At 47.1% G+C, this 14,358-nt stretch overlaps 1 protein-coding gene across 1 annotated transcript in view; it reads right to left on the minus strand.

Moving 5' to 3' along the window:
• SLC7A14 (solute carrier family 7 member 14) overlaps positions 1-14,358 on the minus strand; it is a 71,280-nt gene that overhangs the window by 8,179 nt on the left and 48,743 nt on the right. The window contains exons 5-6 of the mRNA XM_075548912.1: positions 13,486-13,694; positions 10,595-11,472 (exon numbers count right to left, since the gene is read on the minus strand). Of these exons, the coding sequence (XP_075405027.1) occupies positions 10,595-11,472; positions 13,486-13,694 (1,087 nt within the window). The remainder of the gene's footprint in view (positions 1-10,594; positions 11,473-13,485; positions 13,695-14,358) is intronic.

Here is a 14,358-nt window from a genome sequence, read left to right on the forward strand (position 1 = left end):
GTTTCCCATGTGTGAAATGGAGTTGGGGGCCATTTATTGGAGAATGGCCATGGATGTAATTCAATCTCCCTGAGGAAGTTTGAAACAATCGAGTGTCCTCCCAAATTTAGCAATTCCACCTTCAACTTCACGGCCAGCCAACAGAAACATTGTCTGGGTGTCCACCCCGAAATAGGCATGCAAAGTTCACAACCGCTCTATTTGTCATAGAAATAGCCCAAGGGAAGCAACCCAGACGCCAATGGGCAATGCAGGGGCTGCCTCCCGCGGGGCATGGATGTCGTTTCGTGCCAGGCAGCAAAGAGGAGAAACAAAGTAAAGCTCTAAGCAATGGCACGATGGGTTTTCCCAAATATTAAGAAGACCCAATGCCAAGGCCGTAATTCTGTTCAATGGGGTTCTTCTTCGTTGGGCTGCCTTTTTGATGGAAGCAGATCTTCAGGCCTTTTGGCATGATGCTTATGGGAGGGTGCCCTGCACTGAGCTCTGTGGCCTTCCTTTTGGTGGTAACCCCCCCCTGCTCTCTGAATTCTGAACTGTTCAGAAGGGGACCTTCAGGTAAGGCTGTGGGCTAGCTGGTCTACCAAGTGATTCATTTGTAATGAACGCCCCAAGGGAACAGCAGACCTGGACCAAAAACCTGGCCTGGGAATGATCATGGGACGGCGTTCTCACCGCGTCCTTCTATCATGATCCTGACTCCCCCCCCCCCCCCCCCGGGCCTAACTCCTGGAAATGAGCTGTTATACAAATGTATCCATAAAGGGAGAAGAAATATGAAGGATGCCTTGTGCTTATCTTGTTGGGCTGAATTTGGCTATTTGTATTCGTTCTCTTATCTGGAGGCAGAGAAACAAGTCCCAGATCATCTTGTTGCGACTGGTGTCTCATTTTTCTCTGTGAATTGTGTTCTTTTGAAGGTCAAAAGCTTAGCAAGGCATTGTGACAAAAATGTTTTACTTAAGATTTGTTTAGAGAAAGTTGGGTATAAAACTCTGCCTAAGACCCCCCTGCCTGACCCCATGCAGGGGGATGAACAACAGAAATGTGGGTGAAGGGAGACAGCAGATGGTGTAAGATATGAAAATAATAATAATTTATAAATTATCCAGGGTTCAAGAGGGTGGGAGGGTGGGCGATGGAGAGAAGGAGAAAAGGAGCTGATTCCTAGGGCTCAAGTAGAAAGAAAATGTTTTGAAAATGATGGTTCCAATCCTTAGAAACAGAGACGTGGGGTATTGATTTTACTTGCTCTATCATTATGACATCATATTATAAGTCAAGTTGGAGTTTTGGGATGGTTTGGATATAGAAGATAGGAATTCTACTTGATGTTTCTTGAAAAAAACAACCCTATTTTTCCCACGAACTTTTCGAAGCTGCCTTGTGTTTACGCGACATTAAGCCATGTGTCCTGCTTGTGCACCACTCGTCTGTCAGTCGGTTGTGCCATGGTGGCTTGTGCATTGCTGTGCTGGTGGCATAGCTGCCACCAGCACTTCAAATGGCAGCCAGGGCACTGCAGGGAATTCAAGCAGATTCAGAAGAGGCGATGAAACAAGAGGTATCACCGCTGATGTCAGATGGATTTTGGAGGAAATCAGAGAGGCTGCCAGAATGATGATGACCTATGTTCACTGTGCAAACACATCCGACCTCTGTGGAGTAGAACAAATTAGCAACAGCACTGCAAAGGATGGGAATCCCAGAACACTTAGTTGTGTTCATGTGAACTCTGTAAATAAACCAGGAGGCGGTTGTTTGAACAGAACAAGGGGATACCGCCTGGTTTAAAATCAGGAGAAGTGTGTGTTCAGTTTGCATCCTGTCACCATACTCATTCAATCTGTGTGCCGAGTGAATAGTCCAAGAAGCTGAAAGATACAAGGAAGAACCTGGCATCAAGATGACAGGAAGGCTCATCAACAACCTTCGAGAAACAGACAACACAGCCTTCCTTGCTGACTGGGAAGCGGACTTGAAGCAGTTGTTGATGAAGATCAAAGACTACAGTCTTCAGGACATACTCCATTTCAATATAAAGACAGCAAAAATCCTCACAACTGGACCAATAAGCAACACCATGAGAAACAGAAAAAGGATGGACGTTGTCAATGGCCATATTGTATTGGGCAAATCTGCTGCAAAAGAGCTCTTTGAAATGTTTAAAAACCAAGAGGCCATTTTGAAGACTAAAGTACCTCTGACCAAAGCCTAGGTTGTTTGCTTTTTAAAATTTTTAACAGTTTTATTGACATATAATTCACCTATCATACAATTCAATAGTTGTATACATGCAAAACTTGGACAAAGAATATGGAAGATTAGATGCCTTCGAATTATGGCATTGGCAAAGAATATTGAGTCAGACTCTCAGAAGAATGAATGAATTTGTCTTGGAAGAAGTGCAGCCAATGTTCTCTTTAGAAGGGAAGATGTGAGTCTTACATACACTGGAATCAATATCAGTAGGGACCAGTCTTTGAAGAAGGACATCATGCTTGGTCGAATAGTTGTTGTTAGGGGCCACTGAGTTGGTTCTGGCCCATAGCGACTCTCTGCACAACAGAACAAAACAGAGCCCGGTCCTGCCCCATCCTCACAATTGTTACGCTTCAGCCCATTGTTGCATCCTCTGTGTCCATCCATCTCACTGAGAGCTTTTCTCTCTTCTACTGTCCCACTATTTTACCAAGCATGATGTCCTTCTTCAGGGACTGGTCTCTTCTGAAAACATACCCAAAGTAGGCAAGACAAGGTCTTGCCATCCTTGCCTTAAGGAGCGCTCTAGTCTTACTTCTTCCAACACAGATTTCTTTGTCCTTTTAGAAGTTCTTGATACTCAATATTCTTCTCCAGCGCCACAATTCAAAGGCATCAATTTTCCTTTGGTCTTCCTTATTCAATGTCCAACTTTCACAGGCATATGAAGTGATAGGAAATACCATGGCTTGGCTCAGGTGCATCATTGTCTTCAAAATAACACTCTTGCATTTCAATACTCTAAAGAGGTCTGTGCAGACGTTTGCCCAATGTAGAGTCACCCAATCCTTGAAGTTGTCAGTCAATACTCACGGAAGCAGCAGTCAAGAGATCAAAAGATATGTTGCATTGGTAAAACAGGGATGAGCAAAAAGATGAAGATCCTCAATGATGATTGACATAGTGGCTGCAACATGAGCTCAACTAGAGCGACCGTTGTGAGGATGCTGTAGGACTAGGCAGTGTCTCATTATATTGTACTTAGAGTCACTATCAATTGGCAGTGACTGGAAGGTACCTAACAACAACAGCCCTGCTTGTTAATCTCTTATCTTCCTCTCTAAATTAGTAGAACAATTATGTATCAGGATGATACGGAGGGTTTGTTAAAAACATAAATTGCTCTTAGAGACTGAGTTGGTTGGTCTAGGCATCTTAGAAACCCTGGTAGCATAGTGAGCTATGTGGTGGGTTAATCAGAAGGTCAGTGGTTCAAACCCACCAGTGGCTCCAAGAGAGAAAGGCGAGGCTTGCTGCTCTGATGAAGATTTAGAGCTTTAGAAATTCACAGGGGGGCAGCTCTACTCTACTCAATTGGGTCACTATGAGTTGGCATCAACTTGATGACTGTGAGTTTTGAATACGGGTTCCAAAATTGCCATCCAATTACTTCTCAGGTGACACTGATTCTGCTGGTCCAAGGACTGCACTTTGATAACCCGAATAAATGTAAACCTGGAGGTATATTGGGATTTCCTAGGCAGGGGAGCTTTCAAATCTACGAAGTGCTTGACCACATCAGGTCCAGTGACTCAGAAAATCTTTGGTTTTCTGGGGTCTAGGTCTTGTGAAAGGTACCCTGCTGGCACAGTGGCTCAAGCATTGGTCAGCTAACAGCCAAGTTGGAGGTTCAAATTCACCAGTCTCTGTGGGAGAATGATGAGGCTGCTTGGTCCTATAATTCTACTTTGTCCTATAGGGTTGAATGATTTGAATCATTCAAATGAGTTGAATTAATTCAATGGCAGTGGGTTTGCCAGGTTTGAGCACAGCATGTTTCAGAAGCAACACCTACTGCCATTGAGTCAATTCTGATTTATAGTAGTCCTATAGGAAAAATAGGACTTCCCTTTTGGGTTTTCAAGATGATAAACTTTTATGGGAGCAGAAGCCTCATCTTATCCCCAACTGAGTGCCAGGTGGGTTCACACTGCTGGCCCTGTGGTGCATAGGCCAACGCGTAACCCACCCCTCCACCAGGGCACCCTCAGGAGCAACCCAGGTGAGTTGCATGTGCAGCTGGCATTGAGAATCTGGCCATTTAAATGAGACCTGCACCGATCAGGTTGCAGTTAGCGGTAGCCGCCAGACATCCTCGCCATCCTTCTCAAGTGTGGCCTGAGGGCTGCACACTGAGGTCACCTGAGTGCTCACCGAGTCACAGGCCCTTCTGCCTTCTGCTCTGGGCTTCTTGGGGCTGCAGGCTGGCACCTCCCGTGCCAGCGAGTGGCAGTTCTCGAGAGGAGTGTGGAATGTGTGCTATCAGCAAGGTTACAAAAGGTTCTCAGGGAGTTTCCTGCTGCTTGATAACTGGAAGGGCAGCCTGAATCAGAGCAGGTTCACATCATCGTTTGGCATGTAAGAGTTGGCTTGTTCATCCTGGACGAAGCTGAGGACAAGAAGTCTAATTGTTTTTCTTCACTTTTCAAAAGAATGGCAGAAAACACATCGCTCACATTGATTCCTCCAAAATTCCTTGAATCCATAAAGAGCAGTCAGTTTAAGGCTGGGCCCTGGCTGGTGTGAGTGGTTAAGCACTACACTCCTATTGTAAAGGCTGGAGTCTACTCAGAAGGCACCTGGGAAGAAAGGCCTGCTGGTGAGTGTACTTCCAATAAAGGAGCCATTGGAAACGTCACGGGGAACAGCTCTCTCCATGGGGTTGCCGTGAGCTGGACTCAACTCTGTGGCAATTGGTTTTTGATTTCACAGAACAGTCAATTGAAGCCCAAATGAAGCTGAACACCTTTCCTAAGGTTTAAGACATGGAGGTGGCAGAACTGTGACTTGAACTTGGTAGCTGCTTCACTTCACAGGTGAAGGCTCCAGCTGTTCCCCCCTCCCCCCGTCCTGTCCCCCACCTTGGCACTGCACAAATGATACAGGCTGCCCAACTTACAGGGCCCCGAGGACACCACCAATGTGGGGTGAAGCATTATGAAAACATTAAGAATTTCAAGATGGCAACAGCAGAACATAATACCAAGTGGGGGGTGGGGCACACAGGGTCCTGTGCGATGGCACAGGAGGTGCACCCAGAACGCAAGGTGAATACTATGTGTTAGTCCACACCAAACGGTTTGATCAAACATGACACGCTGCTCGGAGGCATGAGGAGCTCCAGGCCTAGACCTGGGTGTTTGGTTTCTAGCAACAGCTCTGAAACTTCCTGTTGACCTTGAGCATATACTTAACATTTCAGAAGTCCAGCTTTCCTCCTCGGAGAAATTTAGAGAGGGAGGAGTGGGGAGAGTGTAGAACATGCCAATGTCTCCTGAACTCTACGGATTTGCTTATCAGTTTCCTAATAGAGTAGCTACACGTCATGGATTCTAGACTCACACTACCGGAGTTCTCATCTTGGCTCGGCTATATCCCAGCGATGTGACCTCGGGAAAGCTACTTAACCTTTCTGTGCTTTGGTTTCCTTTTACACGAAATGAAAATTGCTGTGTCGGTTAAGTAAATCATTGTAAGCAAGCCCTTGGAATCATGGCTGACACGTGGCGAGTGCTATACAGGTGTTAGTGATTGCAATGAATCAGCCATGTTTTTTCTTTCATTTGGCTTACTTTAAAGCTAACACGTTATGTATGGTCTCTTCCCAAGCATGTAGAGGCCGGTGACATGGTGTGGGTGTGCGTTTTCCTTCTAATACAAGTGAGAGAATATAATGACAATATGGTATTACCACTCCTTGCCTCCCAGCTTCTCCTATCTCGGTGGCTCATCATAAAACAAAACAAAATAACGAAAAACAAAAACAAAACGAGCAGGAAAGAAAAGACCAAAATGAATTTCAGAAGAGACTCTGAAACTCGCTCTTGAAGGGAGGGTGGCTAAAGCTAAGGGAAGCAGTGATGAATTCAGGGGACTGAAAAGGCAGGGTTCCAAGGGTGGCCTGAGGAGACAAAGCAGAGTCTTCTAATGAAAGGTGCCAAGAGCTGCAACTAGAAAACCCCAAGGGAAGAACAGGCTCAGCCTTTCTCAAGACGGAGGAAGTAAAGAAAAACCCCAGGCCTCGAGTGACGATGTTGAAGGACCCTGTGGGCACAATCCTGACTGATGTGAGGAACACCAAAAGAATGTGGAAAGCAGTATATCAGAGCCCCCGTCCCCAAAGAGGAGGTTGGCACCCAACTATTCCAGGAGGCAGCACATCACCAAGAAGGCCAAGCTGTTCTGCAGTCATTGGATAAAAACAACACTTCAAGAATCGATGAACTTGATGCTCACTTTCCCAGCACAACTGCTGAAGACAAACGGGTGCGTAAGCAAATGTGGTGAAGAAAGCTGATGGAGCCCGGCTATCAAAAGAGATAGCATCCGGGGTCTTAAAGGCTTGAAGGTATACAAGCGGCCATCTAGCTAGAAGCAACAAAGCCCACATGGAAGAAGCACACCAGCCTGTGTGACCATGAGGTGTCAAAGGGATCAGTTATCAGGCATCAAAGAACAAAGAATTATATCATTGTGAATGAGGCAGGGAATGCAGAGTGGGGACCCAAAGCCCATCTGTAGGCAACTGGACAACCCCTTACAGAAGGGTCACGTGCAGGAGATGAGCCAGTCAGGATACACTGTAGCAACAATGAAACATATAACTTTCTTCTAGTTCCTAAATACTTCCTCCCCCCCACTATCATGATCCCAATTCTACCATACAAATCTGGCTACACCAGAGGATGTACACTGGTATAGATAGGAATTGGAAACACAGGGAATCTAGGATGGATGATCCCTTCAGGACCAGTGGTAAGAGTGGCAATATCTGGTGGGTGGGGGGAGGGTGGGGTAGAAATGGGGAATAGATTACAAGGATCTACATATAACCTCCTCCCTGGGGGATAGACAGCAGAAAAGTGGGTGAAGGGAGACATTAGACAGTGTAATATGTGACAAAATAATAATTTATAAATTATCAAGGGTTCATGAAGGATAGGGAGCAGGGAGGGAGGGGGAAAATGAGGAGCTGATGCCAGGGGGTGGAGAGCAAATGTTTTGAGAATGATGAAGGTAATGAATGTACAAATGTGCTTTATACAATTGATGTGTGTATGGATTGTGATAAGAGTTGTATGAGCCCCCAACAAAATGATTAAAATAAAAGAATTGATGAAGTACCCACTGAGATGTTTTGAAAAATGGATGGAATGTTTTGGAAATAGCACTTCATCTTCTATGTGAAGAAATTTGCAAGATGGTTTCTTGGTCAGCTGCCTGGAAGAGATCCATATTTTATACGTGCCAAAGAAAGAGGATTAAAAAAGGCAGAAATTACTTTTAAACTATCACTAATATAACACGTCAGTAATATTTTGCTGAAGAGAACGGAAAGTGGGGTCGTGGCAGTACATTGGCAGGGAACTCCCAGAAAGTCAAGTCCGAATCTGAAGAGGAGGTAGAATGAGGGATATCATGGTCATTGTCAGATGGATCCTATCTGAAAGCAGTTCTTGTCTCCAACCAGAAAATCTCTCCCTGTGCTTGTTACTGGCCATGAAAAGACTATGTAGTTCATAGTAATTTATGGATAACATTGCAAAGAATAAGAATTCCATCACACTTGATTGTGTTTATGCAGAACCTGTACGTAGACCCAGAGACAATATACATGTGGTTTAGAGTCAGGACAGTTTTGTATCCAGGTTGTATTTTTCACCACACTTATCCAATTTGGATGCTGACCAAAGAATGAGAGAACCCAGAGTACCGGAAGGAAGCATGCAGCATTATGGGGGAGGAAGGCTCACTAGCAACCAGTGAGTGATAGGCAGATGACACACTTTGCTCGCGGAAAGTTGGGAGGCCTTGAAGAACTCACTGATGAAGATCAAAGGCCACAGCCTTTATGTAGTACGGGTTATATCTCAACCTAAAGAAGACAACAACCCTCAGTCGTGGACTCAAAGCAACACTATGATAAATGGAGAGAAGATGGAGATTGTCAAGGATTTCACTTCACTTGGCTCCACCCGCCATGGCCATCAACGTCGCAGTCAAGGACGCCAAGGGGCGGTCAGCCCCAAACAATGCAGGTACCGACACACTGGGAGGAACACAAGGACCATCGGCAACATGTGTAAGTGCTGAGATATTACCGTACACACAATCCTATTGCAACAGGAGCCCACAAGTGGGTGCGCAGATAGACATGGGAACTCATCAGGAGTGGGAGGGTGAGTGGATGCACATATATATCCATGAATATACAAGGGGCTTAAAGAAGTTTCCGAGGCATTTTTGAAGCACCTTGGTATATAAGTTTGCCAGAGGAAATGCCAACAGATGTACTTAATGTGTGTTTCAAATAAACCCACAAATGTTGTATCCCATACAGGGGCAAAACTCTGGAAACTTCTGAAGCATAAACAAACATTCAGAGGCAATGAGTCACTGAGCCTGGAGCTGAGGGCTATAATCTCAAGGGACACTAAGGTCAGTTGGCTTAACATAGGCCTCAAAGACGATATTCTACCCCTTCCTTTGGGGAGTAGCAACTGGGGTCTTCAAAGCTTGTGAACAGTCATCTGCGGTGCACCTAGTGGTCTCTTCCCATGCGGAGCAGAGGGAAGTGGAGACAATGAGAGGCATGCGAAAACACGTAGTTCAAGGTTAGGAAGCCAGTCATAAAACACCATGTACTGCATGACTCTGCAATGCCCATCACATTTTAAAATCAGAAAGTAGAGAAGTTGTTTCCTCGGGTGAGGGTGGGGAGGTGATTTACGAAGGGAGTGAATGCTAATGTGTAATTAAAATGTTATTTTAGTGATGCTGACCCGGTTCCGTGACTAGGCTAAACTCACCGGTATGTCCGCTGTAAGGAGGTAAGCTCTACGGTGTTCAAGGATCTCAGAGACGGTGTTATTTTTTAAAGGAGGGTGTGTTGCTGGTTACTAGCTCTGGTCACCGTGGTCTCCTCCTACAATCCACAGAGGTCTCGATTCACGCTGCAAACTGAATTTCAGTAGCACCCGGCACGTTCGGAAAGGCCTCTGTGTGTGACAGGAGGGTGCAGGGAGTAGGAGAGCTGGCTCTACCGTGGAAGAGAGTGCAGGTGCCAGCCTGCCCCTGTCGTTCACCCGCTCTGGGGCCTTGGCCCTGAGAGACGGCCTGAGAAACCACAGGAGCAGTTAGTTCCACCCTGTCCTACAGGGTCGCTATGGGTCAGCATAGACTCTGTGGCAGTGAGTTTGGCTTTGGTGATCGGGCACTTGGCTGAACCACTTCACTGCTTTTTTGTAAAAATGAGAACACAATACTTCCTCTCTGTGAGTTATTGCGACTCTGTAGTAAGCACATAATATATACTGCTTGTTATTAAAAAATTAATAAAACACCACAGCCCACAGGATTAATGGACTACGTGAACCCGAGTCTCGATGACCTGAAGACTTGAAGTAGGCCTCTGGGGCCGCTCTGAACGGCTCACCGCCAGAGTCCGAAATAGAGGGGGAGGAGAAGGTGGAATGAGACTCAACTTGTAATTCTAAATCTGGGAAAGGTTTGGGAACTGCTCGAAGTCAAAGGAAGTGAGAGCACACTCAAAGCGGCGGCACTGTGGGGCTCGGAGAGAGTCACAGCCGTCATTCGGGGAAGCAGAAGCGACCAGCACGGAGGCTGACATGACGCGGGTTCTTCAGAAGAGAAGGGAAAGCCCTTGGGAAAACAAACAAGGAACCAGGGAAACCCTGGACTTTTATGTCAATGGTGAAGGGAAGAGTGTTAAATGGTGCTGCGGTGCAGATTTGTCAGAAAAATATGCTGAACCCCCCCTACACACACACACACACACACACACACACACACACACACACACACACACCCTTTAGTCCTACTTTGCTCATTTTGTAAATGAGAGCGTGGTTGCAATTTTAATTGAATTTTGTCAAAAGCAACAATGATTTTTAAACATCATTTCCCAGAGAGATTGCCAATCAATTTCTCTCCCCTGCTCTGATTGTGCTGCTTTGGTTCCCTTTTTAAGTGGATTCACTTTAAGTGGTCTCCCTGCACCCCCCCCCCCCCCCGCCCCCGGCCGATTATCCTAGGACTAGTGATCCTAATGTCAGAAGAACTTCCAACAACAGCACTCAGTGAAGTGATGGATTGACCAGCATAATTCTTCCAGAGCCAGTGGCTGGGGCCCTACCGGGCAGAAAGGGGAACCTATTTCTTATTGATTCCAATGTAGAAAGCAAGGTCCACAGAACCAACCAGATTTCTCTTAGAACAGAGCTGCCTAGTCAGGCTGGGACCCAATTATTTGGGACCAGCCTGCCCAAGGCCTTGAAAGGGAAGTCCCAAGGTTCCAAAGGAAGTTGCTTACCCACAAAGCACCAGACCGCGAACCGGATCCATGTGATGGTGGAGAGCTTTAGCATGAGATAGATGTTCACCAGCATGGCAAAGGCAGGCACAAAGGGAAGGCAAGGGGCCATGTAGGGCAGCTTCTTGGGGTTCTCTGGCTGCTGCAGGATCACAAACACCAGAGCGCAGATCAGCAGCACCATCACAACAACCAGAAGGACGGCCCACCAGCTCTGCTCTGAGATGTATTCGGAGCCAAAGATGATGAAGGCGCAGAAGATGAACATGAGGACGAAGAGCAGGAGCACGCAGACGGTCACTGTGTGCCCTGTGGCCGCTGTGGGCCGGTCCATTTTGCCCGGGAGGCCCAGCCGGATCCTCATGGTGTAGTAACGGGGCCCGATCAATTTCTTCAACTTGATGAGATAAATGTTTTCGGATTCATCGGCTTCTATGCCCGTGGTCATGTCCACAGTGCCATAGTTGGGGTGGTTGACATTGTAGGCCGACTTGTCCGATTTCCCTATGAGCATCTCGTTGTCTCCCAAGGACGGCAAGTTCTTTGCCCCACACGTGTTGGTGGCTGGACCCGAACACTCTTCCCCTTCACTCACGGGAGAACAAACCTCCTTCTCACAGTCTGCCAGAACCCCCTCCTTCTTCTTCGCGTGCTCCTCAGACAGGAACTTGACAAAACCATCAATGTTACTCTCTGGCTGGTATCGGAGGAGCAGGACACAGACAGACACCAAGGTGTAGGCGAGGAGGGTGCCGATGGACATCATCTCGATCAAGTCTCTTAGACTGACCAACAGTGAAAGGAGCGCTGCCAGGAACCCCGACACAATGCAGGCCACCATGGGTGTCTCCGTGTAGGAGCTGACGTGAGCCAGGAACCTGGAGAGAGGCGCGAGAAGAAGGCAAATGGCAATTGATCCCAATATGGCTTAACTTGAGGTCCCTTCTCCAATTCACTTCTGAAGCCACTGCCTTCAATGCAGTAGCTTTCCTAGCCTAGGACTTGGTTCCTGGAAGGACACGAGGTTTAATAATATAATTTAAAGACAATATGCTGTTGTTCCCTGGCTTGGGGGCAAGCTTTTAAATGGATGCCCCTACGTCCCTAGGTGGTATGAAAGATGGATGAAATCTACGAGATATGTCAGCGATCTCAATGGAAGTCCCAGCTTTGCCATGAATAAGTGATGGCCCCCCAACCTGCGTGGGGGTCTGCTAGACACGTGCTGTCCAAAGAAGGCCAGCAGCATCGTCAACATCTGAGGGGGCTTGTTAGAATTATGGATTCTCTGCTTTCACCCCATGTGCACCACATCAGACAGACAGCAAGCTTTAGAAGAACTGCAGGGGATTCGGAGGCTTCTACAGCTTGAACATCACTGACCTACAGCAAAATTAAAATGATTTAGCTGACAAAATATCCCAGCCATAAAACAACAAAAAGCCATCTGCTTATAGAGGCAAGTTCAAGGCCAGTGAATTACCAAGGGAAGAAGAGACAACCGGTACAGATGATTACGTGGTAGGGACTTCTTAAAACAGTTCTAGGAGGCTGCAAGTACGCCCCGTCTCCTCCTGGCCTCTTCCTTTCTATTCATGGATTATTTTTCCTGATTCCCACAGGGTCACAAGCTCTGCTAAGAGCACCCGTATCTTTTCACATCATTTTCTTTGACAGCAGGAAGACCTTTTGGGTGTGTGTGAAATAGTCACACTTCCCGACGGTCACCTTTTTATGATCTGTCTACTTCCCCAAACAGAAGAGCTCTGGGCTGGTGGCGACTTCCGGGTGTGTGGGAATAATATTACCGCAGAGGAAACGGAGCAGAGGTGACAGTTCAGAGATAAATCCCTTGAATAGGCGCACTCTGCATCCTTAAGCCCATTGACGTCCATGGTTCACTTCTTGCTCTGGGCACTAACAGAATGCCTTTCCTGCAAGCCCTGCTCAAGATCGGAGGCCACATGCTCTGCATATCTCTCATGGGTACGTCGGTCACTTCTGCCTAATGCCGCGGGCTGGAACTGTTGATTTCGTGATATGGTTAAAATAGGGCCAGGAGCTTGGATCGTTGACTTGGTAAGAAGTTTAATCTTTGGAATCAGCCAGTTCTGGGTACAAATCTTGGCCTGCCATGCAGCAGTTGGGGGACTTGAAACAATTAAAAAAAATCTCCCTGAGCCCTAGTTTGCTCAGCTGCAAAATGGACCTACCATCAGGCCCAAGTGGAATTCTGTATACAAAGCACCCAGCACACACCAATGTTCAACAGATGGCGCCATCACGACAGTGGCACAGGATCAGGCGACGATTTGGTTGGCTTTACACAAAGTTCCCATGAGTCAAAGCTGACTCAATGACAGCTGGCAACAACACTGTTGCTACTACTATTACTTTCTGTTCAGGGACCCTTGTGTTTCATGGTTGCTTTGAGCAGTTCCATCCCAGAGAGGCCGGGCAAGTCTAAGGAATCCTGGGATGGGTCCTTTCATCCAGAGACCACGGTGCTGCTAAGCACAAGGTCAGCAGTTCAAAACCACTAATTGCACCTCGGGAGAAAGACGAGGCTTTCTGCTCCTGTAAAGCCTTTGAAATCCACAAGGCAGTTCTACTCTCTCCCCGAGATTTGTCAGGAGTTGGCATTGACTCAATGGTCCAGCAGGAGGAAAGGGAGCAGTTGGGGGAAGGATCAGTTTGTGTTGAACTGAGGGCAGTTGAGTCAAACCAAGGTGATATTGCAAGAATCTGAGCTCACTTCTCTCAAATGCTTTGGCAGGATAGAAAGAAACATGCCCAGTGGCCTAACAGGTGATTGTCAGACTACCAACAGGTGACGCCTCCATTGGAAGGAACCGCAGAGCAGAACAAATCCCACAGAGCACAGTTCTTACCTGAAAAGGAGCCCATCGCCAGCCATGGCATAAATGACCCTCGGCATGGGGAAGAGGGAGCCCAGCAAGCTGACTGTCAGTCCTGCCACCGACCCAATGGCCACCACAAATTTTGCAGCATAGAACCCATGCGCTACAAACATCTCCATGAGGGGGGATTCCGTGTCAATGGCATAATACGGCACCATCAGAGTTAAGATCATGCTCACCTGTTAAAACAAGAGAAGACATGGCTGGAGGAAAGGAGACCCACAGTGTGGAGGGGAGGACAGAGCTCTGGACCTGGAATCAGAGACCCACAGGGCGGCTTGAACCAAATACTTCCTGGTATTTGCTTTAATGTAGATCAGCTCTTTGGTCCCAGTATTTTCTTCCTGGGTGGGAATTTAATAGACTGGACCATGAAAATCTCTAGTACGCATCTCTTTCCTATCTGAGAACTAAATCGGAAGGCGCCTCAGTCCTGTAAAAGCAGAGCGAGGCTGACAGTTTGTAGGTGAGCTGAAAGTAGGTGGTCAAGGGAGCTGTCGCCAGTGACACCAGGGGCATGGCATAGCCTGGTAGTGCCACAAGCACCCCACTCACAGGGATGACACTGTCATTTGTCTTTCACTTTCAGGATCCCACCAGGTCTTAGCTGTCTGTATTCGTTCCCATTCTGAAGATCAGAGACCCAAAGTCCCCATCTCAGTGCTTCGGTGGCCCAAGGAATGGTGGTGGGGTCCAAATAAGGAACCCCATTTCCTTTTTATCCTGGAAGTTCCATCCAGGGAGCCAAGCAGGCTACCAAATAAATTATGGCTTCAGCTTGGAATCTAGTCCGACTCTGGGTAGAGTCGGCTAGAACTCTGTGGCTGTCTTCCACCAGAGTCA

This window comes from Tenrec ecaudatus, chromosome 4 (assembly GCF_050624435.1).
Source record: "Tenrec ecaudatus isolate mTenEca1 chromosome 4, mTenEca1.hap1, whole genome shotgun sequence".
Lineage (NCBI taxonomy): Eukaryota > Metazoa > Chordata > Mammalia > Afrosoricida > Tenrecidae > Tenrec > Tenrec ecaudatus.